Below are 25126 nucleotides of genomic sequence, written 5' to 3'. Positions count from 1 at the left end.
CAGGCTTTAGGAAGAGGAAGAGCTTTTCTTGAAGGAGAAAAGCAGTACTATAGCGCAAAGGAGAGGAAACCACATACCCTTTGGGAGGTGGGGAGAGGAAGGGGTATTGGCAGCAGCAGGCTCCAAGTGAGAAATTATTTTCTTTTTCCCTCAAAAATGATCAGTTCATTTATGTGTAGAAGGTCAGGCACAAACAGGAAAGGAGGCAGTAGTTTCAGCAAAGCCAACATAAAAACAGTCAATTCTTCATCCATCTGTGTATTTGATTATGTTTTAATATGTATCATGCTATTTTGTTTTAGTGCTTGCCTTTATAGGATGCTGGGTTTTGTTTCCAGAACTTTTTGCCTTTTAGTTACTATTCTCTGCAAAATCCTAAAAGATGTAGCAACAAAGATTGTATTTTGGTGTATTAAGAGAGCATTGTATCAAACTGGAACAATTTTGAAAGGATGTTTGTAAAAGTCTCATTTTCATGAAAGTTGTCTAAAAGGCATTCTTTTTACTTTCAAAATGGGTACATTCAAATGAAAAATACTTGCTGTAGGCTGTTATTAAGAAATATTATATCTAGGAACCATATTCTGAGAAAGTTTGGTATTAAAATTGTATCTTATTTACTTTGAAAACTAAGATCTTAAAAAAATCCATCATTCTACCAGTACATTCTTTAGTCCATTTCCAGAAAAAAAATTCAGAGGTACAGTTTTTCACATAATCTGTATTTGCTTTTAATTAAAAAATTTAAAAAAAAAAACCTTTATAAAAATGCAAGCCCTGCAGTTTTCCTAATCTTCTTCAACAGTCTGATGCATTTGGTTGGACTATATATCTGGAATAAATTACTACATTCTTATGAACAAGCTTTCCTGTTACAGAGCACCTACTGTGTAAACAAAAGATTTTAAGACCAAGTGTGCAAACAGCACCTGCATGGTTTTTTGCCAGACTTGCTCTAATTTGTTTTCCACCTATGTTTTAAATCTACAACTTCCTATGTCCTTGTTACACCTTAAAGTTTTGTTCATCTTCACATTTGTTTCTGAAGACAAAATATCATTTGTTACTGCAAGTCTGCTAATAGTGGTCGCTTAAAAAAAAGCAACTGCTAAAACTACAGAAACGTTTTAGCCTTGTACACTATCTTGTTCTTTGATAGCCTTGAATGTTTTTTGTTCTCGTTATAAAATAATGTAGTACTAGGATGGTCATTCTCCCTTAGCATATTCTTTAATGACATTCTTTATTTTTTAATCAGCAAAGGAAAAATGGAAAGCAATTGAGCAGGAGTTCGGTACACGAGCTGTGAAGAAGCTTAAGACAAATCAAAACAAATCAGAAGATTCTGAGCAAAAGGAACCTCACTACTATGAATTTCCTATGGTTACTACTTCAGGTGGGACTCGAAGCAAGAGCTTTCGATGTCATCCTGTAACAAAATCTGGCATCCAGCGTAAAAAAAGGAAACCCAGAACTGATCAAATTGGGTGCTTGCAAAGTGTTAGTGTGACTGCAGCTGAAAATGTGAGAAATGTATCTGCAAAATGTGATGCTGAACATTGCAAAAATGTCCTAAACCACAGTAATGGCTTGCTCTGTGCAACAGAAAAGAATCCTTTTGTGAGGCTAGAGGTCTGTAGTTATATCAATACATTTGTGAAGTCTTCAGCTAGTGAAAGTAGCAGCCATTATAAATTAAGTGGGTTCTTCCATGTAGCCCAGGATAAAAGCAAGCATGTTTTTCCTGACAGTGGTGTAGAACAGAGTGATATGAATTGCAGTGCTAGTAGAATGCGAAGTGAGAGATCACCTATAAAATGTAGTTTATTGTTTAATAAAGAAACACCTCAAAATGTAGAAGGGTGTTGTTCATGCTGTCAGAGTGAAAACGCTAAGTGTTTAAGGGGAAAAAGGTGGAGTATTGGTAGAAGGCATAGAAAAAAGATGAAAATCACTGAAAAATCGGCAGTGCAGAATGTTTTCACAGCCATAGCTCATGAATGCAGTGAGTGTGAGCTACAAACAGAAGCACCAGTTGCCACATCAAGCTCCCTTGCCGTTTTAGGAATAAATCATAAGGAAACTACTCTTTCAGCTTCATATGATCATACATCAAATCTTCATATAAGAAGACCTACTCATGAAGTACAAAATATATCAGTCTGGAGAAAGGATAGTACCAAACCACTTGCATTTGAAGATGGCTTTAAGACATCTGAGCTCTCCATGATAGCAGTAGGAGAAAACTCAAACAGTATGGCACATCGTTCTGCTGCCTCAGGTAGCCTGAGAGTGCTAGCTCAGGTCCGTGATGTTCCCAGTTGTCACAAAAGCAAGACAGATGAAAAATTGAGTAAAGTTAATAAGAAACTGCAGCAGTTTACCTGTCAAAGAACAATACCTATGACTGGTAAAAAAGTTTGGCCTTTCGAATCATGTGCCAGGACTTACAAGTGGGTTCAAAAAAATCATGGATCCATCTCGGAAGGAAAAAAGCTTTCAAGGGCTGCTTTCCAGGAGTCCTCTAGTAAAAGTAGTGTTGAAGCTGTAGGAAGCAGTGCTGTGACTGGGAATTTGAGGCTGTTGGAGTTGCATATGTCATCAGCAGAAATTAACAAAGCATCTACACATAAAATAAAGGATCCAAATACTGAATGTCTGACTTCACTTGAAACACCAGAATCCTCTTCCGTGAATATTTATGAGGCTTTGAGAAGGAGCAGTGAAAATGTGGAATCAGCAGTTAGTATGGACAGAAGTGCTGTGGCTTTTAACCATGATGATGTGCAAAAAGTTAAAACAACCTTGAATTTTACAACAAAACAGAAAGGTAAAAATAAAGAAGCTGTAACAAAGAGAGACCTGTCTGTGACAGTCCAGACAGGTAACACACACAGAGCAAACTTCAGCCATAAAGCATCAGTAGTGAACCAGACATTTTCTGATTTAAAGGGAATGAAAGGATTAAGCACTGGAAACTTGACAAAGTTCAAAATTCCTTTATGCAGAAATAAAACTGAATTCAGAAAATTGAAATCTGTCCATTCATTTGAAAGAAAAACATGTAGTCCAGTAGAAGTTCTTGACAGCATTAGTGTTTCGAGGAGGCAGCAATCAGGTGAACAGACTTTTCTGCTTAATTCTGAGGAGCAGTCTCTTACTGTCACAAGTGATGCTATGTCTACAGCTTCCATGAAGAAAGAAGTAGGTGAGATCAACAGTAAGGACTTTCAGAACGATGGCTCTGAAAACCTTTCAAATGAGATGTCTGTGCTCCCTGAGCAGTTTTCTTTATATCCACATCCTTTTCTCAATGGGCAACTAGCAGCATCTGTGCCTGATTTCCATGATACTAAATGCATACTAAAATCTAATTTTCCCAATCATTCTTGGAAAACCATTGACTGCTCTGTTTCATTAGAAATAAATGATGATAGAAAATCAAGAGAGAATCTTTCACAACACGAAAGTCAACATTTTCCAGATATTCTTGAAGCTTACGAAAAAGATGTTCTTGTCATTGATGTGATTCAAGATGACCCTGACCTTTTTGGAACAAATAATGAAAAGGAATTTGCACTTGCAGAGTGTGAAAATTGTCCTGTGAAGGCGTCCTGTACTAGCAGATGCATTGAAGACAAAAAGCAGGATGTTAAGCCTGTTATCTCAGAAAATAGAGACTCAGTAGATGATAATTTTAGGTATGCATATAATTCTTTTTATTATAGTAATTCTAAGTAATTTGTTCTCATATCAGTATACTTTGGTTGTAGTGGTCAGTCTTCCTTACAGAATTTCAGTAATTTCTGGGTTGATTTTAAATGTCAAAATTTGATTGAGGTAAGGCAGTATTCTGAATGCAAATACATTAATTGGTTCTTCGTAAGAACTAAGATAAACTCTGAATCAAAGGAAATCATGGTCCTAAAGAATTGGTTTAAACCAAGTGAAGTGGAATGTGAAAGTATAAACAAATTAAGAATATTATTTTTAATAAATAATATATTTAAATATCTGACTTGATTTGAGATAGCATGTATCCCTTTGATGGGAGATTTTTAGTTGTAAAGTTGTATAATACAGAGAAATATTTTTTACTTTCTAGGTGCAGCTTATTTTTCTGCTGGATCTGTATGAGTAAATGGTTGTCTGTACAGTAACATTCCATTCTGTCATCCTCTTTCCCTGCTTTTCTCCTATCCCCAGACATGTAAATCGTTTTCAAATCTGTAATTTGGCTGACACAATATAGATGTTTATGATTCTGCATCTTCATTCAGCAAGTTCCTGGTGTAAATTATGGGTATTAATTTTTTATGGGTTTTGAGATGATAATGAAAGTCACTGAAAGGGGAAGAGAGGTTTAAAGTAGAAACAAACTTTTGTAAAAGAGGTAGTAGTCCTTTGAGGGATAGAGGAACTAGTTAACTGTCTAGTCTGTTTTCTCTCTTAAGCTTTGATACTTGTGTTTAATTAAGGAGTTTTAAGATTAATTTTTTCATCTTACAAAGTAAACCATAAAGCTTAGATAGAAATAGTACAAGATTTTCCACTGAAGATTAGGGTTGTTTTATTGGGAGGAGTGTTTTAATTTTCTTCCTGTGCTCTTTCTGGGAGGTGTTATGTTATCCTTATTTTAAATAATGTTTTAATTATTTTCAACGTTGTACCTCCTTATAACTGCATTCACTTTTTTTACTCTTTACTCTCCTTATTCTTTCTCCTTCACTAAGCCCATGTGCCAAAGAGGAAAGGAATCTTCTTTGAGGTGCTAAACAAGTTTTTTAGACATGAGAATATAAAACTTGCAGATGTTAATAGAATAAAATTTCTACCAAAACAAGCCTCTCAAGAACAGGGCAAGTCTTTAGTAGGAGCATGCAGCTTAAGAAGCAACTAGGCTGCCTCACAGTAAATTTTTTAGTATGAGTATTCATGTTGTGTACATTTCTGTATATTATATACACTGTATAACAGAATTGAGTATTTGCTTTGTATTACCCAGGGTAATAATGGCTGTTCAGAGATGGTTTCCCACAGACTGTCCTGACAGCTCTTTCACAGAATGGAAGGCCAGAACATCTGAGCCCTTTACACTCGTGTATTAGTTATGATAGTAAAGTTTGCTATTTATATGAATACTAACTGAAAATTACTGGCTTTTGTAAGTGCTTTGTAGGGAGGACAAATATTCCCTTTAATTAGTAATGACATTGAGTTAGAGTAACATTATCACAACCATTAGATGAAAACTGAACTTGTTTGAAGTCGTATTTCAGCTTTCTTCCTGGTACCTGCTGAATTTGCTTGTCATCAGCCAAGACAAATAAAAATGCATGGTTCCTATTTCTTAAAATTTCCACTTAATCTGGTAAAGAAGCAAGCAAAATTGTCTGGTTTTGCTTTTTACCTTCCATAGTTTGATGCAAAGATCATTAGACAGTGACTGATTATAGTTGGTAACAGTCAGGAACATATTCATGTAATGACTACAAGAATATTAAAGTAGGGCAATAGACTATACCACAGCGTTATCAGGTGGCTTATGGTATAACCAGATAATGGCCATTTCATGCTATTGATTTTTTATTTTGTTGTTATTTACCAGATACAACTGGGACTTCAGCTTTGTTTGGCCAACCAAAAAAGTGATTATGCTGGTAGAGTTAGGCTCACATTGTACTACATATTTTGAAATAAAATACTGTTTTTGTTAATGTCCTTTGTTTTGTTTTGGGGGTTTTTTTTGTGTGTGGTTTGTTGGGTTTTTTTTCTTTCTTTCCAGGTGTTCTAGACTATTGTCTATATTTTCTTGTCTGGCTTCTGATTTTATACATGCTCGGTTTTGCTTCATTGCAGTATTAGTTTGTAACACCACTTCAGCCTGTCCATGTGGAACAATGAGTCAGAACTGCACTGTTGTAAACCAACTCTAATTAGTTTGTATGCATGTTTTGTTTAACCTTTGGTTACTGTTAGCCATTATACTCTAGATGAATGTAATCTAGGTAGAAGAGCAATGCAAGCACTTAATGGCTGCACAAGGTGGTTTTTGCTGAATGTTTTCGTTAACTGTATCAATACATAGCTTTTATTATCATTTTTTCAGATTAATGTTTCAGATTAGCAAGAACAGGCAGATGATGACAGAAAGAATCAGGATCTTTGCTAATACAGTTTTAGTGCATGTATGCATGGGGATGGACTTCAGAACATTACTTCTTGTGTACTGATATTTTAGTCTGGCATTGGTACAGAGCAGTAAGAACTGTATTTCTGCTAGCAGCAGGTTATTCTGAAAGTGTAGCTGGGTTGTTAAAAAGCTTTTTAAAATGTGTTCAGTGTTACTTATGAGTTCAATAGCATTTAAATTGTAATTGTAAAGGAAACGATTGGTGCCTTAATTTGTAGTTTTCTTCCAACTACAAAAATCTGAGATCTAGCAGCTTGTCAAAATGACAGTTGCTGTAATGAAGTAATACTTTTTATTGACATTTCATAGTGAAACAGTGTGAAGGATGTACCAGCTTGATTCAGGAACTGACAAGTGTTCAGTGGCAACTATTAGCCACTGTGGGTTTGTAGCTATTAGCGTGGATCCATGTTTTTGTTTGAGTTTTGAATTTAAACACCAAGACATGTTTAGCCAATGACACTTTTTATCTTTGACTGTTTGTGACCTTAAAAGCCATAGGGGTATTTTTAGTTATGAAAATTCAAGGATAGTAATTTTTGGCTTCCAAATTTCAGATAATGTGGGCACCTGTTCTTCAAAAGCAGAACATAATGGTCACAACAGTGATTGAGATACAAAATTCAAATAAGTCGTGGGGGGTTGCTATTGGTTGATTAGTTGGATTTTTTTAAGCGAACTAACCAAGCAGCCAGCAACCACAGATGCATCTAATATTGCTACACATCTGTGACCTAAAGTTTCCTACTTAACTAATTGTGCTTGTTCATGCGCCCAGAATTGATGTCTCTGACCAAGTAGTTTTAAGTAGGACAAGCAGGTTGTGTTCTTTAGTCCAGGAAGATTCAGAAAAGGCTCTGCTTGTGAATGTCATGAATGGTTTGATTCAGTTAGCATGCTCTGCCTTTTAGGGTAAGGTTATTCCTCTGGTGGTTGCATTTTAAGAAGAGAATAGTGAGTGCTGGTCACTTCCAGGCATTAGTTGCTAGTCATCAGGAAAGGATTCTGGATCTGCAGCCTGAATGGGGCTGTGAAAACTCAGGTTTCGCATATAGTTATGTTTGCCATTTTCTATTGCATACCCCCGAGTGACTCCCAACAGTGCAGGTTTTTGAATCAATCATCTGAGGTGTTTCTTTTCTCTAATGTAGGGATTTTAACTCTTAAGTGGCATCCAGTATATCTCTTCATCCCAACAGAACTAGGATGATACCTTTGAAAGCACATCAGCAGCCATTCTTGCTCTTAGGAGACTTCTGCATTTTACTCTTTTGAATAAAAAGCCTAAACTTGAATCCATTTTTCATATGCAAAATAGCAAAGTGAACACTGTGGGTTCTGTAACTTGTGCTGTAAAGAGAGATTTGCTTAAACTTAATCAGCATCATGCAAGAGCATCCCACATTCTGACATGGTCTAGTCTCTCTCCATTTCTAGATCTCTAAAAGGTGTTGACTACTTCTGATTCTGTCAGTGCTCCTAGATTTGTCAGGTTGGTGAGCAAATGCCAAGTACGGTAATAAATGTAGTTTTCTGTATGTGTTTTAGGCACCTTCTTTATGAGGGCTTACAAGGCGCTTCTGTAAATATTTCACACTACACAATTGGCAGAATCTGGTAAAGATTTGGAAGTGGGTTTTGACCTGAACATGAAGACTTTGGTCTCTTGATGCTGCTAAATATTTTCAGTTTTCAGCAATGTTTATGAAAATGACAGCTTTCTGGAACTGTCTGCACTGCAATTTTACAAAAAAGAAAGTCTGTTGTTGTTGTAGGCAAAATCACTCAAACTTTGCATTTCACATAAAATTGGGGGGGGGGGGGAGAGCCTGCAGAGAGCCTGCCTCTAATAAAAATCACTCTCATCACTGCAAAATTGCTGTAACTTACTTAACTCTGCTTCGTAATGAATCTCATGCATATACATAGGTATCTGTGCCTGAATGTTTGTGTAGTTCCAAGTTATGTGTATTGGGAAGCTTTCATTTCCACTAGGTTGTTGCAAATTTTCATTATTCCATTTTGCTAGGCAGCTTGCTGTCACTATACTTGGTGTCATTCTCCAGGTACGAGCTTCCAAAAAATCTGTGATGATGAAGTTGTTTTATGTAGTCTATATATAATGTTTTAATATCAGTGCATATAAATATCTTAAGGGGGGGGGGTGGCAGGAGGACGGGGCCAGGCTAGTTTCAGTGATGCCCACTGACAGGACAAGGGGCCATGGATACAAACTGCAACACAGGAACTTCCATCTGAATATGAGGAAAAACTTGTTTACTTTGAGAGCAACAGAGCCCTGGCACAGGCTGCCCGGAGAGGTTGTGGAGTCTCCTTCGCTGGAGATAGTAAAAAAACCCCTGGATGTAATTCTGTGCAACCTGCTGTAGGTGAACCGGCTATAGCAGAGGGTTGGACCAGATGATCTCCAGAGGTCCCTTCCAACCCTGACCATTCTGCGAGTCTGACTTTTCTAAAGAGGACTACTTACTTTTTAACCAATTTATCTTCAAAATAGGTGAAGTTAGTGTCTTTCTGTGAACAAATGTTTTTGTTAATCTCTTTGAGATTCATTATTATGCAAATTGTCTCAAATATAAAATTACTATAAATCATCTTTTGTAGAAACTGATGAATTGGCTTGTTAGCACAGTATTTCCATAATTTGCTATACAGAGAATCATAAAAGATTTCCCTTCTCAGTATTCTAGGCAAAAGTGAAGTGAGATAATGAGCTTTTACTGACAGATATTGGGACTTGAAATGTCTTGGTTTTACTTAGCATGTTTAGGTGTGTATCTGTAAGGATGGGCATAAGAAAGCCAAAAGAGAAGAGTTAATAACAGTCTTACAACAGTGTATTTTATGGAAGGATTCTGTCAATAGCTAAAAGTATTACTGAGATCTTTAATTTTACATAACTGGTTAGATTAATTCTGCTTTTGTGCAAGATGGAAATCTTAAATATGCGTTTTGTTCCAAACAGACACATTACCATACAAGAATCTGGAATGTCAAATGATACTGAAAATTCCTGTGGTTGGATGCTAAAAGGTAAGAGTCTTTGGAGATTTTTTAATGCATAATCAAGAGGAGAAAGTAACCACAAAGATGTTCAGTGGCAAAACCTAGGCTTTCTACTTTCCCATAAAGTAAGAACTTGTCAGTTCAGTAGTATCTTTTTATTCTAACAGCAGCTTGTTTCCTAATGCGTATAAAATGGATGTCTTTTGAAATGGTACCAACCTGAGCGTTACAGTGAGCATCTATTTCTCTGTAGTGCTTGTCTGTTGGTAGTACTAGGTTGGGTTTTTGTTTGGTTTTGATTGTGGGTGTTTTTCCATCTCTGGTACTTTAGGCAAGGAATTCTGTTGATAAGATGATAGTAACACACCGAGTACTGCGGTAGTGCTTTGGGAGTCAGTTGGTTGTTCTCTTGTGTTCATCAGAAGACAAAATTTTATAATAAGTTTTTTTTTCCAGGTTGTACGTTTGGTTTTTCTGGATGCTATGCCCCTCTTCTGACAAACTTGGTTTTTAAGGGTGCTTATTTTTTTTAGAGAAAGATAACTTCTGACTTAACGTTTTTTTCTTCCTATTTTAAGTAGAACAGTCCAGCTAGGTAGCATGTGAATGTGATTTGTTTTGTTTTCTACAGCTTGCATACAGACCTACTACGCATGTGTCTGATGTGAAAAGTATTTCTTAGGCTGGAGGACCAGGATTTTGACTTTTAACAGAATCCCATTACTGACACTGCAGAAAGCACAGAGTGCTGAGACTGGTTTTGAAAGTTCTTGGTGTTTCTCTTTCTGGAGGCAGTTTGCTGTTAATGTAGCACTCTGCCATTATGTGTTGATTTTGCTGCAGGCTTGAAAAGTGTCTGTGACAGTACCTCTTGTGGGTTTTTTTCATATTAATGTGTTATATTTAGGTAGAAAAAGTGAGTGATTTGGGCAGTGATTTGTAGCCTCCTGGAGAAAAAGGAGTGAATAGTGACTGACTGGGGGAGAGTTACAGGCTTCAGTGATTAGAAGGCAAAATAAAAGGTAATGAGGATTTAAGAGCTCAGACACCAAGAAATAGATGCAAGTTCCCTCCCTGAGGTGTTCGGGGGCAGTACACAGTGAGGCCACTGGTGTGTAAGGAGCGAGAGGAGCCTGTGCCATGGCATCTGCAGTGCTGAGGTAATTGAAACCAAATGTGGGAGCAAGTCTTGTACTATTTAGTAACTTCTGCATTTTCTTAGACTGCTTGTTGTTTTACTTCATGCTGTAATGAAGTTTGAGGCTAAAAGTCATTTGAGTCTGTGGTGCTCGAAATAAAGAAAAAGGCTTAAGTCAGTCCTTCCCAGATAAGAGGAATTTAGGATCACATCACACTCTTAGATTAATATGCACATGGTAACTTATGTTTGGTATATGACTTTTTAAAAAGACCTGTACAGAACACAAGAAACATGCCAGGTTTTGGTAATTACTGACAATTTATGTATTTATTTAGAAATACATGTTACTGCTTTGATGTCTTGTGTTATGTAGTGAAGTCATGGCTGCTTGTCTCAGTGGCTTCAGTCTTAAGGGGCAGCAAATGCTATAGTTAAGGTATTCTAGATTACGTCAATCCTCTTCATCTTTCAAATGGAAGTGTTATGTACATTGACTTCAAGTAGATGTGTCTTGTACTGATGGTCATACAGAGACCAGTGACTGTAAGATAAAAGCCTTTCCAATAATTGATCTTTCTTCCTGTATCTGGACAATGCAGTGCAGTTGAAATTCATTCATGTGATCCGATGAAATAGCAAATTTATTTTCTATTCAGAACACTTCTATTGTACATAAACAGCTGCTTCAGAAAACCTCAGTCAGGTGTGCTGTTCATTTCCTGTGGCATCTGCAAAAGATGCTGAAGTTTCCTGACACTGAATTAATTCTCATTGCGTTTACTGTTTTACAGGAATTTGGAGTTTCTCAGAACTATCTATATTTAGTTCAGGTTTGCATCATGTCATTATGATTAACTTATCCCTTTCTCCAGCAAAGACTAACTTTCTACCTGCTTAGCAAATTACCGTACATATCTTTGGCTGTGTTTTAATAACAAAGCTTGACTGAGTTAATTTCTAAAATATTGAATTCAGTATTGTATAAATAAACCTGTTGTACTGTTCCACAGGGACTATTACAGAACATACAGCTTGGATAGAATTTTAATTGCAGATTCAGTTTAATACTTATTTGCAATGGTTGTGCTTTAAAGGTGAAATAATTTTACCTATAAATTTCACATTTAGGAAGTCCTAGGAGTTCTTAAATGTCATTAGTATTAAGGCTTTGTAATATTTAGGAAATAAAAGCTTTGTTGTCTTGTAGCATGGGAAGCATATAAAGTAATATGTTTATACATTTTCAGCTGAAGATATTAAAACCCGCAACTCCTCCAGAGGAAGTAGTCCTTTGGGAGGCATTACTGAGGACTGTCTTGAAGATGGGCAACCAAGAAAACTAGATGAACTTTTAAAGAGTTTTGACATGGGTGAAAAGGTACTGAGCAAGCATGCTTCTGTCACTAAATAGTTTAAGAAATGATAGTCCATGTAGTTGGATAATTTTAATTACTAATGCTGTTTTATCAACAAAATTCTTAATTTCCTGTAATAAAAAGAATATTAGTGTTTCATAGAATGCTGTGCTGACAGTGTAGGCTTTGCTTGACAGAACTTGATTTTTTTGTGTTGTCACTAATAATTCATCTTCAAATTTGAAATGAAACAAGGTATTGTTATATCAGTTGTTACAATAATTCTGTATTACCAATTGTATGAAAATTACTGTTCCTGGTGAACACCGAAGAGTACTACTGCGCATATGTGACATTTTTACATAACATACCTAGATTTAAAAGTCTCAGTCTCAGAAGGACAGGATGGTGTTGGAAATCTGGGAAGCTGCACAGCCATTGTGCGTCCATGGAAGATCAGTCTGTGGCTCATTACTCGGGCAGAAGGGCCATTACATTAACATACTGACTTCCTGGCTGTTCAGAGGGAAGTTAAGCCATTTTCATGCTCACAGACTTTATCTGACCTTCATACTCTCTCTGTCCTTCCTCTAGATAGTAAGTCTAGGTCTTTAAAGACTTGCTGAAGTATTCTACTATTTACTTTGATAATGGCTTGGAATTTACGACTCTCTGCCACAGAGGCATAGGTGCTGATAACATTTACTGTTTTCCACTACTTCAAGAGTGGATAATGGTTTTAACTGGGTAAGTTAAACTGTAAAATATACATGGCTAAAAACTGGTAAGTAATTGCTAAGGTAATCAAACAGCAGGGAATCAGTTTCCCTGGCAAAATCATTATTTAAAAGCAGAATAGAAACATATCCTTCAGCAAATGGAATTGGGGCTGTTAACATCTGATTCACAAAGTGAACAGCACCATTTTGTTCCCTGACCTCTTGGAGAGGGTAAAAGGGTCTGTCAAATAGTATAGGTTACTGGACATGTAGTACTTGTTGCAATATTGCCAAGTCAATCCCAATTGGTTGTGGCTTTATAAAATCAGTATCTGAATGTTTGCTTTTCTGTGCTGTGTTGGACAGCAGTAAATACATACAACTAAAGTCACCAAAGCCTCAAACTTAAGCCATAAAATACATGTTACAGCCCTTCATGTATTCCTGTATGTGGATGGAAAACTAGCTGTGTTTGGGGTGATCTTGAGTTTTGTTGTTTTGATGGCTTTTCCAACTAATAATGCTGTGAGAAGGACAAAAACTAACCATGAAAAAACCCTAAAAATATTTGGGTAACCGGTGAAGTTCGGAAATCCAATGGGAGAATATCCATCCCTAATTCTTTGGCTATCATATATTTGTGATATAATGTGAAGTTCAAGTTACTTCACTAATAATGGATAAAACAAAGCCAGGATTCCATGACTTTGTTCTGTATCAGTCCTGTCAGATTCTCACCCCCAAATATGTTACAGGCTCTTTTTTCTCCGTATCTTTGGGGATTTTTTTACCTATACACCATGGTGTGCAGCTGAGCAAAAGCCTTAGATCTCTCCTCAATACAGCTTTAAATTTTCATTAAACTTGATAGAATGTCTCTTGTGGGTTTCTACGTATCAGTCAGGTGCAGTTAAAATTGGGCAGTGGGCCTAAAAATTGCTGGGCTTACCAGTGGGAGCAAAGACAAGTGAAGACAATCATGTCACCTATTTTCCAATTAAAAATCACTATTAAGATCACAGTATAATGGTAGAGTGTCCATTTAAAAAGATGATGTAAGAGTAACCTTACAGTTTTTACAGTCAGAGCTATATTATCACACCTTCCAAAAATCACAAACAGTTGTAACTCTGTAGTGTAAAGTGTAACAGGCTTAGGAGTGCTTTGTGGTATCTGAAAGTATATTTTAAATATCTTCACAGTTCAGGTTTGCAGATGGAGTGCCTGATGTTAAACAAGGAAAAAAAGGTGAAGCTGTGAACAGGTATATATATACTGTGTCCTTCATGTAACCTGTGATATTCCCCAGTTACTGTACAAACGAAATGCAGTGTTTTTACCAAAACACCATCAGCATTTTCATTCCATTTTCCTATGTTATTGTGACTATGTGATGAAGAAAATAAATATGTGAAATAATACAGTTTCACTGTGCAGAGTACAAGACAAGTATAGTCATAGCCTGACAGGAAGATAGAGGCTATTTTGTCTTTTGGCTGGTGATGAAATATGTCCAGTTCATGCCAGTGTCCCACCTTGGCATCTTCGTGTGAATGCGGCATAAAATACATTTCCAGCCACAGTAGCACTTACCAGAACTTTAAAAAAACCCAAAACAGTCAATGAAATTTTCAGCTTTCTTTTCTGCTTTTTGGACTTTCTAAACTGATGGAAGAAGTGAAAGATCTCATTCAGAGTCAGGCTGACAAATATCTGAACAGCAGTAGAAAAAAGGCTCTTAAAAACGTGGCATGTAGAGTTAAGCATGTGCTTTACTCTTTCGCTAGCTTCAAGCTGTGCTTAACAGTGTTTATTGTATGTACAACCTGAAGTGTCAGACTAAGAAACTTCCGTTCAACATCAACCCAAAAATGAAGCAGAGTAAGACTTTGTAGAAAAAAGTATACTTAACTGATGGAATACTTGAAGTAATTAGAAAAGAAATAACAGATATTTCTGAGTCATTTTCACAATAATCAGGAAACCTTAGCTGGCATAGAAGAGGGCATTGCTCTTGTGCAGCACCACTCACATTTCTGTGACAGACTTGAAGTGTATTGGAGGTCTGTTATGTGGAGAATATTGCATCTTTTTATTAATCCACTAGAGAGCTCCAAGCTCCTCCTTCTGCTAAAACACCCATTTAAATGTACCTTAGTAGCATAAGTAGTTCTTTATGCTATAGAATAAGTAGATTATGCTGGATAAAATATGTTTGTGCAAGTGATGCTGCATTACTTCACTTCCTTAGTTGAAATGCAGCACTCTGCCGTTAGAGCAGAGGCATTTATTCCTTCATTTGGAGGCAAACTGTTTTCTCTAGTTTTAGTCAAAATGTTACTATTGCAAAGGTTCATGTAGAAGAAAGCGTAGGTACTGTTCTTATTTGGCAAACTCTGCTTCTAGTGATGCTGTTACTCAAAAGAAATTTCTTGTAGAGCTATATAGTTCACAGTTCCTGGCACAACTGTGTGTAGTTTCATGTCTAGATTAAAAAGAGAGCTGAGATTGTTATTCTGAAGGTAAACTGCTGTGTAAATCCTGTTGTGTCAGATCTGAGGTTGGCATCACAAGGAAACATAAAAAAACCTTTGCATGGTAACTTGAACATTCTGAGTAACTAGATCTGCAGATTCTTTTCCTCTAGAGACCAATACAATACATTGACTAGAATAAAAACAAAGATTGATATTGAAGAATTTAGGTTTATTAGGTAAAATTTATTCCTCTCTTCTGTAAAATTTTTATTTCAAACTGGATTAAAAACAGCCTGCAATTTAGGAAAGATTTGAATTATCCTGGCTATGAGAAGTATTAAATAGCTAGAATTTGCCCCTCACAGGGGATAGCAAGTCTGTTTCTGTCTGCAAACCTCAAACAGGCTGAAATGTCCTTTATACTGAACCTAGATTCTTAATTGAAGGGGGAGGGGAGGAAGATCTCATGAAAGGGGATTATTTTTTGCTGTGGCTTTATTTACAAATAAAGAGATAACATTAAGTATTTTGCTAGCAATATTTGTAGCTGATTTTGGAAAATGTCACATTTTAGTAGTTTAATTATCCAGAATGTACATATTTGGGAATAGTTAAAGGCAGAAGGGTCTTTAACTGGAGTTTTCTTTGAAATCACCTAAATCATCTGCTGAGTAGAGTCAGTTATTAGGAAAGAAAACAGTTGGCTCTTCAAATGTAAGTTGAAAAGCTTTGTGGATTACTCCTTTGGCAGATACTACATAACATACTAGTGAAAAGTAGATGCTTCTTCAGAGGTGACAGAAATCATCTCAATCTTCCTGTCAGCATAGTGGGGAAAAAACGTGGAAGTGTTTTTCATATAGTTATACTTTAGGACAGAATAATCTCAGTTAAGAACATAATCAGATTGGACCAGGCAGTGAGAGTAATGAAAGTAAAGTTGGTGGGACTGTTAGCTATTTAAATTTACAAGAAGTTTTGAAGTGTTGTGTAAATTGTTGAAGAAATTCTCACCTTTTATACACATAATCCCCCTTTTCAGGCTTCACTATATGGGAGAAGCACCTTTTTAATTTGATTAAACAAATTTATTGTTTTTTAATACTCAACAGTGGCTGTAAATACAAAGATCTTGTGAGCTGTGAATTACTACCAGGATCGTCATTGCATGCCCCGAAAGTAAATGTCCTCAGTGAAGCTACAGTGATGAAACCCCGGACAACCCTGGATGGTATCATGTGCTGTATTGGTGAACCCTACAGAATTTATTTTTACATGTGTTTTCCTATAAAATCTTAAGGAATTTATTCAATTCCTGAAGGCATTGTCTGGATTTTGGTTTAGTTTGCATACATAGAAGCAGAAATGCAAGCTCTCATATGATAGGTTAGTGAGGTTTTGGGGGTTATGTTGGGGTTTTTAGCAGAACCCTATTTGGTAGGATCAAGTAGCAATCATTCTGTCTTGATGTTTATGGTTCTCAGATACTTTAATGGTACAGCTGTGCCTGCGTTCTTAGTCTTCTGACACGTTATGTTTGAACCATGTTGTTGGCAAGTAACATGGTTTTCTCTGTTTGTGGTCAGAGAATGTAAGTGCAGATTGTCTTGATTGTTTGTTACCTGTTACCTACCCACCCTGCTGAAGGTCAGAATTTTGTTGTTTATGCCAATTCAAATGTTTGTGAGGCATTTGCTAGACAGGATCAAGGAAATATCTAGATTTAATAAGCAGCACTTCATTTTGACCTGGTAAATTTCACACCTGGGACAGATGCCTCTTAAGTGTGTCTGCTGCCAGAGAAATTGTAATATAATAGAACTGTAGTTGGTTTCCTTCTCTTTCTCTCTGCACATAACAACTCTGGCATTTAGCTTTACATAAATGCATTGTTTTATTTGGCATTGCAGATAGAGAAAACCAGGAATTGATTACTTATGGATAGATGCTTCATTCTGTTTCTTTGCAACAGCTGTTTTGGGAATTATGTTTTTAGAATTATTGGTTAGTATGGATGTTTATAAACGTAGATTTCCAGAATTGAGATCAGACGTTCTTGCTTAGTTTCATATTATACTCCCAGTCTGAGCTTGCCAGAACAATTTTATCATCATGTAGTTTACCAATATTTTCAGGAAGTGCAAGAAACATAGATGCTATAAAACACAACTGTAAAATACGTCTCTAGACTACACTTGTTTGAAATTGCTCATGTCTTTGGCCTTAGAAGTATTGTATACACCTTCTGAAGAGTTCTCCTAAATCTTCCTCCCTAAAATCATTTGAAACTGTTGCCAAAGCGAGAGTTCCTGGGCTAGGAGAGGGCAAGACAGCCTTTTTTTTCCCCCAGAACTGTGCCAGTAGGATGGGCTATTTCACTTTAGTGCCTGCTCCCCTGCAAATTTCATATACAATCGGCAGGGAGAGTACAAACTTTTGAAAGGACCTGGTCAGAAACTCTGTGCTGTGGCGACGGCAAGAATCTGGAGGAAAGAATTCTGAGCTCAATTTCCCAGTGGCATTTTTCTGCAGCTAATGGTTGACTGTTTCCTCAAGTCTTTTCCTATCACTAAATGTATCCAGTCCTGAATCTACCAAATTGCCCACCATCACTGCACAAAATTATGCAGCTGTGATTGTACGTAACACTTAGATATTTAATTGTTTTGTGTTATATTTCTCCTTCCTATCTTGTGATAGTCATATCTGTTAGAAAGACATGCACGTTAAGAACCATGTAGGTAGGGCAGGTCTCTAGTAGAACACAGATCGTTACTGGATGCTCTTCTGCACTCTGACTAGTTTGTCAGAAAGAGCTAAGCACCCTGCCTTTTGAATACACAGTTCTTTAAAGGGGCCAGAGGGAACCCTAGAAAGCAAAGCATTTAAAAGCGCTCCTTTCTCTTTAGATATGGAGTTGAATATTCAAACTTTTATGTTCCATTAACACTATTCATTTTTCAGAGAAATAAATCTGGTATCAGTAATAATTAAAAGTTCTAAAACAAAGTTTCATGGTTAAGAGACCAGTAACTTACATTGGGCTTAAGCTTGATATTGCACTGCTTAAAAGAGAGCAGGAAATGTTTTATTTCAGTTCTGGAAAAATAGCTATTTATAGCTAGTGATGTGGGAATGCAAAGATTACTAATATAGATGCGGTGGGGTCCTTTTGAAATTAAAACTTCAGGATATTTTAATTCCATTTCTTATCTCTGTAAGTTAGATTAAAAACCTTTGATAAAGTAGTGAAGTTTTTAAAATAAACGTTCTTACTCTTGAAGTTTCTGTGGAGTCTCAGTTTTAAGATAATTAAGAAAACTAACTTAAATTACTGGCTTTAGATTGTATTAATCAAATTTTCATCCATAATTTCTGTGACTTGAAGGAACTGTAAATATAAAGGAAAACAAGATAAATGAGAGTGGTTTCAGTATGATTTGTTTTATTACATGATACATTTATTGCCCTCGTCCCAATTTTTAGATTACAGATTTTCAGGAAGAAGTCCTATACTGCCATTGCAAAAGTATGGAGATTCTGAGCCATGGAAGATGGAAAAAAATGCAGTTGTGAGTAGTTAAATCCTTAATGGTTTCTGATCCTTTGCCACTAATTTTTTTTATGGACATTCAGACAGTTCTCCATATATCTAGTCAGAAATTACGAATCTGTGTATGTTTATGTTGCTACTGCTCTAAAGATGTTATCACTGAGTAAAGACAATTTCTGAGAACAAAATCAATGAGGGGACAGCTGTTCACTGGAGATTTGTTGATTTCTATTTCCAGCTTAAGCAGTATCAAATAATGCTTTTGGCTTTATTGTTTTTGTAGAACTGAAAAGCAGACAAGGTTTCATGTGTTTAAGACAGACTGCATTATCCATTATGCTGGGCACTGAAAAAGGGTAAAGGAAATTGATGCCCCAGAATTCTCAGACTGTTACACAGAGCCATGCAAGAGTTAGTCACCTTTCTTCCTCCCCTCTACTCATTGTCTGTCTCATTTAGCAGTTCTTGAATTCTCTCTGTGGTCTTCAACACAGATTTTTGTCACACTGGACGCTAACATGACATGACAAGGGATTGATCTGGGTCCGCTTTGAAATGCTGCACATATAGTATAGAAATGAGGGTTGTTTCAAAGGTTGAATTATAGATCACGTATTCTTTGCTTTTGTTTATAATTTGTAGGTATTTTGAAATTCTGAAAAAAAAAATGAGTATGTTTGCTTTCAAAAATATTACCTGTTAGTTTTTTTCTGCTTGTTCCAATTTTATTTTATTTTAGGCTTCTCATTCAGTCCAGCAGATCCTCGAGATGATTGAATTGCCCCGTAAATATTGTAGATTTTATTTCATGACTTTGCGTGGGTGTGAAAGAAGAAAATGTTGGTTTGGGCATGTTCCTCAACAAGGGGATGAAAAGGTAAAGAAATATAATGAAGAAAGGAACGGATTGTAAGTGTGAACGCTTTTTAAATGCAAAATGACATCTCCTCTGTTCATTTATATACAGAAAGGGAATAAAGTTCAGAGATTGATGGATCAAAAGCATGTTCAGCAATTCTTCCTCTCAAGTTTGTTTAAAAGAAAATGGTAGAATTTTGAACTAGTAGATTTTTTTAAGAGAACAGACATCAGCAAAAGAGCAAGAATTAGGCTGTATGAATGTAGAGTAGTAAAACAGGGAAGTTCTGAGACATTTCTATGCCAAGCATACAGAGACCTGTAAGCAAACCCAGACTTTGTATGTATTCTTAAAGTCAAAAGCCACCTATGGTATATTACTTTCTGCAAATCTTCTGCAACAGGGAAGTGTTTGTTTAAAGATGCTGTAATCTCCTTAAATGGAGCAACAATTCTCATAATACTTGCAGGCAAAAATACTTTTCCTGTGGTGGGCAAACTAGATGTGTTTTCAAATGATTTGGCAAAGAAATTATGAGTCTGTAAAACTTGCAGGAACTGTGCAGGGCAAGCTAATTGTGCTGTCATGTAATAACATTTTGGAACTGGCTGTATGAATCCAAGACTTACATGGTTCTGTAAGTCACTCAGAAGCAAACAAAAACATTAAACCAACTAAACAAAGTCAAATGCCTAAACTTGTCACCATCAGGTCTTACACAATTGATTTCTTGTCTGTCATCTTATTGGTATGAGTACAATTTTAATCATCGATGTCAGTAAGTAAGAAATTACAGAATCAAAACATAAAAAATTGTTGGTGAACCTGTTAGACATAAATACTAAAAAAAAAGTATCTAAGGGAGCTTATCCATCTCTTTGATATCTTAAATACACTGTGTCAGAATTTTTAAAATACATCAGTGTAATTTGGTTTTATTTTTCTTAATGTTTTCTCTTTTCCTTTTTATGTCTCAAAAAGACCTGTTGCTTTTTTCTAATGCTTTGTAACCCCTTTGAAAATTTATATGACAGCTTAAAAATACTAAGATAATGCAAGAGTAATTTTGCATGGGATGTTTTCCCTTTTCCTCAATTGTTGAATATCTTTGGCAGGCTGTAGTGCATATCAGTAATTTTGAGCCAGTTTGTATGAATTACTGTGATTTGTAGTGCTTCATTATATACAAACACATTAAAGAATTAAATTATTTGTCTAAAACTATTAAATTCCATCAGATTTTAGTTGTGCTGCAGCACTCCAGCACACTTACTGTTCTGCCCACCAAACCTAGCCTGATTTTCTTGGTAGTCTGGAAGTTTACTTAGGGATTTGTTTGTTTGTGTATTTATTTAATTTTTTAGAAATGTCCATGTAAAAATTAAAATAGGCCAAGCACCTCACGGTGGCACCAAAGTACATAAATGGAAGACAGGTAAAGCCGCAACAAAGTCATCTATTCAAATACAGGGGAGCTAAATTTTTTCAGGAACTGTTACACAGACTGGTAGTCTGCTTGCTTAGTACTATGCTTTCAGTGATGATCTTTAACAGAGTTCTTGGAGAGAAGTGCCTTTCCCTGGAATGGATGTTCCTTCCTTCTCATTAAGTAACTGGCTGATGATTTAACACTTCACAGTTGTGGCTGGTCACACAACACAGCAGTGATTTAATTCATAAAAACATCTTCTGTTTTGAAAAGAATACTCTTGAGCTCAGCCAGTTCAAGTTACCAGGTTGGGGTGTTTTTTTTAAGTTCCCTATAATTGCAACAGTGAAATCTCTTTTGCGTTATGAAAAGTAAACAAAACTATTAAAACGGTGTTTTAAATACTCCCCAAAGTATTTAAGGGGGGTTGAATATGCAGGGATGTAGGGGAGGGATCTTAACAATGTGTATGTATATGAGGGTTGGAGGGGATAAAGAAGGTGAAGCCGCACTCTTCTCAGTGGTTCGAGAGGAAGAGACAGCGGCCATAAATTGAAATTACAGGAAATTGTTTGGCTTGAATGATGCTTCAGACTGTAGCTTAGATAATAATTGCACAGTTAGATAACTGGTTTGAAAATCTGGTTTTATGCAAACTGTATTTCTCTGATTTTATTTTAGTTTTTTGCACCTTACTCATTAACTTTTTTGGACTTCTTTCCACTAAAGAAATGTTCACTTGTAGTGACTTCTTACTCTCTTTTTCCTTGATCCTGTGAACCTCTAACTGGAAACAAACAGGATACAGAATAGGAAGATTTCTTTCTTCATTAGTGTCATCTTGCAACTTCAGGGCCTTGGGCTGTGTTTTTTTTTAACCTGGCTTCCTAAAGAAATGAGACTGAAGGCTGTACTGTCCTTTTGTTACTGTCTCTAACTGCCTTTAAATAATTTTTGAACCTCTTGGTCAGTTTCAGCCACATTTAATGTGGAGTGTGTGTCTCAAAAATGCCACAGGTTTTATAAACAAAAACTCTTGTGAAAAGGTTCCTGGTTTTGATCTCGCTGAGTGAGGTATGGGATTTCCCTCCTTACTAAACATCAGAGTGCACACTGAGTGGGAGATGCTGAAGGATTTCCTAAATTCTGGTGCTTGTTTTTCTAATTTAAGCACCTCTGTATTACTGTAGCAGAACTGTGTTTTACTGGACAGTTGGTTGCTTGTATAAGATACATTGCCCTTTATTACAGTTTTTTATTAAATTATCGTGTTAAATGAGTTGTGGAATCAACTGATAAGTGACAGAATGGTGTGATCTACACTATCTTTTGAAAATGGGAATTGTTACTGTTAGGTACCTTCATTTGAAATCTATTATGGTTAACTCAAAATTTAGAGATTCTCACATTTTTACATGGTTTGTAGGTTCAGTTACACCTTTTAAAATTGAAACAACTAAATCAACTGAAGCTTCCCAGAAGCTATAAATGAGTAACACATTTAGTTTCTTTTATGAATGTAAAGTAACATGTCCCATGATCAAATACTACTATGACTGGATTTTCCAAGCAATTTCACTAATACTTGGAACAGTCAGAGCTCCAGATGCAGTCTTGGCTTTTTTTGGGAGTCAGTCCAAAGAAGAAGGAAAACAGATTCCAAAAGAAAGCAAACTAATTTACATACTGTAAGCATGTGCTAAAGTTTGTTTTGGAAATGCCCTCAGCCACCTGGGGTTGTAGATTTGGATTACATGAGTGCCATTCATATATATTAATGATCAAAAATTCTAATGATTTTCTGAAGTATATCTTAGACTATAGTTCAAAAGCATTATGACACTGTTTCAGAATAAAACCAATAAGCTTTATTTATACTCAACATACAGATACTGGTTTTATGTTCTTTGACTTGATGATCTGAACAGGTTAATGGTTTTTAAAAAACAATGATGTCTTGGCCACAAGCCAGTGTCTTCTGCTTTGATGATATTTCATTTGCTGTGTAACAAACTTCATTAGCGTGTCCTGTTTCATTTTGAAGTTGCATGTAAAAATTAACCTGACTCCATTCTATCATAACATGACTACTATTTTAGGGTGGTCTCCATCTCTTGATTTTTCATTATTTCACTAAATAGTATTAAATATGACCCAGTTACATTGCTGTGAGAAAGACTGTAAATGTTCCAGAAGTGACAGAGGGTATCTGAAAGGGTGGGTGTTTTTTCCTGACTTAGAATTCTAAGATTGAATCTCAGCAGTCTTTATTTCTTCATAAGTATCACAAAGCTGACAGCTTAAGATTTTAAGACAAGAATGATCCAATACCAAATAACATATTAAAATATCTAGGTGTGGATTTTTTTTTTTGATCAAGTAGGTCTGGGGTGAAGTGGTTCACTAAATCAAGTTAGTTCTGAGGTTTTTATTCTGTGTCCTTACAAGTGATTCTCTATTACCAAAGGATGAGTGTTACCAACTTGATTTCTAGATGATTTTTGACTACTTGGTACATTCACATAACTTTTGTTTATCATGTTTTCACTTTCAGCTTTTTGCTTCCCTTTCTCTGTTTACAGTCTGCTACATTTATACAAATTCCAAAGTAACTGTATTTTCAGATTTTTTTTTGTTTGTTTGCTGTGAGTGTATACACACATACATGCAGCTGTGGTTACAGCAGATCCTTTCCCACACATTTTGTCTACACTATTTTTCTATTTGATTTGCTGTCCTTTTGACAGCACCTTTGCCTATGGACCCAGTTCCCTTCTTATGCGATTTGTCAGTACGTATGGGTTAAAGAGAAGCAATGTAAAGCTTGTTTCCTTACAGAACTCATGTTTGTGGGTAGTTCTTGTTTGGCATAAACAGAGGTAACATTTTACTATGGTGGGTTTTTTTATCTTTTTCTAGATTTGCATGGCAATACTTAGGACATACATTAGTATCAAAGAATCAAGCCTTCTAAAACGTGCAGGTATGATACAGTAGAAGCTTTTGATGTATCTTTGGTACTTAGATTATTTAAAGCAAATAGTCTGTCATTTGCTTTATGAGAGAAATGAGTGCCACTTCAACAGTAAATAAGAAGTTCTGATTTTGAAGGAATACATCCAATCGACGTGTTTTCATATTCCAATTTCCCATTGAGGCTAGGTATTTAGATATGCAGTTACCCCAGGAGGCTGTTATAAATGGTACTTCCACGGAAGATGAACTTAGCCTGAATGGAACTAGCCTTGAGAGTAGAAATGAACTGTAGAAGAGTAGAAATGGAGAGTAGAAAAGTAACTGGGGCAGGAGAGAGGTTTAACAAAACCAAAATTTTGTTAAGGCACTCTTAAACACTCTGGCCAAGCATTACAAATCCAAAAACTTTAGATTTAAGCTCTTGAAATGAAGTGCTGTTACAGTACCCAAACAGCTGTAGTTTAGTCCTTTCACATTACCATATATGCAAACAGTTATGATTTATGCATTTTAGGGGCTGTATTTGATTCAGATCCATCTGAGCTTTTGAGTTCAGTCAGAAAGGGCTAAATTTTACCCCGGACAGTCATTTCTTTTGTACCTGTTCTGAACAGTCCTTAAGTTTTTGAAAGCTTATTAGAGTGTAACACAATGTGAATGAGGGATCCTGCTGCACCCTGTGTAGTAACGTCCTCATGCTGAAATACTGAGCATTCTGATGCAGATAACACTAGTTACCAGCACAGTACATGTCTCTCAAGGTCAGTCTGGAACAGGTTGTAACGTGTTTCTGCTACAGGAAAAGGTATCCACCACAGTAACACTGCACTTCACTTCCTAGAGCTTCATGTCTGGAAAGGCCTTAACTATCTTCATGCACTTACTGAATCTAACCCGGATTCGTGCATTTTTCTTGTGCTGCACCAAATCAGCTAAGCTTTCTTGAAACCCACAGGGCTTATGATGTTTAGCTGAATGACATGAGATTTCAGAATAGCCAGTCTGCATCTACTAAGATTAACGCTGTATTTAAACTGGATCTTTTCACCTGTTTTTTTCCATATTACTTGTCCCATAATATCCTGGATAGTTAAGGGTTGTTATACTGCATTTAAAATTTAAGGAAATAACTTGTTTAAGTAGTTAGCATCAGTTACCTGGAAGTGAAATTAATTTAATTGCTTTTTCAGTCCAAATATTTGTGAATTACTTCAAAGAAGTTACTCCTGGTGTGGATTTTGCTGTTCAAGTGTTGAATGATCTTCTCTTTGCTTTGCTCAAGAACTGTTTGTTGCAGGAAGTATTTCAGATATTGAATGTAACTGTACAAATCAATACACTGGTAGGTGACCTTGTAATATTTTTTAAATCTTTGATCCATAGTTTCTTAGTTTTTT

At 36.1% G+C, this 25126-nt stretch overlaps 1 protein-coding gene across 1 annotated transcript in view; it reads left to right on the top strand.

The window, feature by feature from the left end:
- The window catches only part of TOPAZ1 (testis and ovary specific TOPAZ 1), a 42884-nt gene that overhangs the window by 1962 nt on the left and 15796 nt on the right, over positions 1-25126 (top strand). The window contains exons 2-10 of the mRNA XM_056337947.1: positions 1259-3701; positions 9180-9247; positions 11609-11739; positions 13638-13699; positions 16025-16143; positions 18399-18484; positions 19205-19342; positions 23673-23736; positions 24920-25071. Coding sequence (XP_056193922.1) covers positions 1259-3701; positions 9180-9247; positions 11609-11739; positions 13638-13699; positions 16025-16143; positions 18399-18484; positions 19205-19342; positions 23673-23736; positions 24920-25071 — 3263 coding nt within the window. The remainder of the gene's footprint in view (positions 1-1258; positions 3702-9179; positions 9248-11608; positions 11740-13637; positions 13700-16024; positions 16144-18398; positions 18485-19204; positions 19343-23672; positions 23737-24919; positions 25072-25126) is intronic.

This window comes from Falco biarmicus, chromosome 4, assembly GCF_023638135.1.
Source record: "Falco biarmicus isolate bFalBia1 chromosome 4, bFalBia1.pri, whole genome shotgun sequence".
NCBI lineage: Eukaryota > Metazoa > Chordata > Aves > Falconiformes > Falconidae > Falco > Falco biarmicus.
This window is presented reverse-complemented; position numbering and strand designations above follow the sequence as displayed.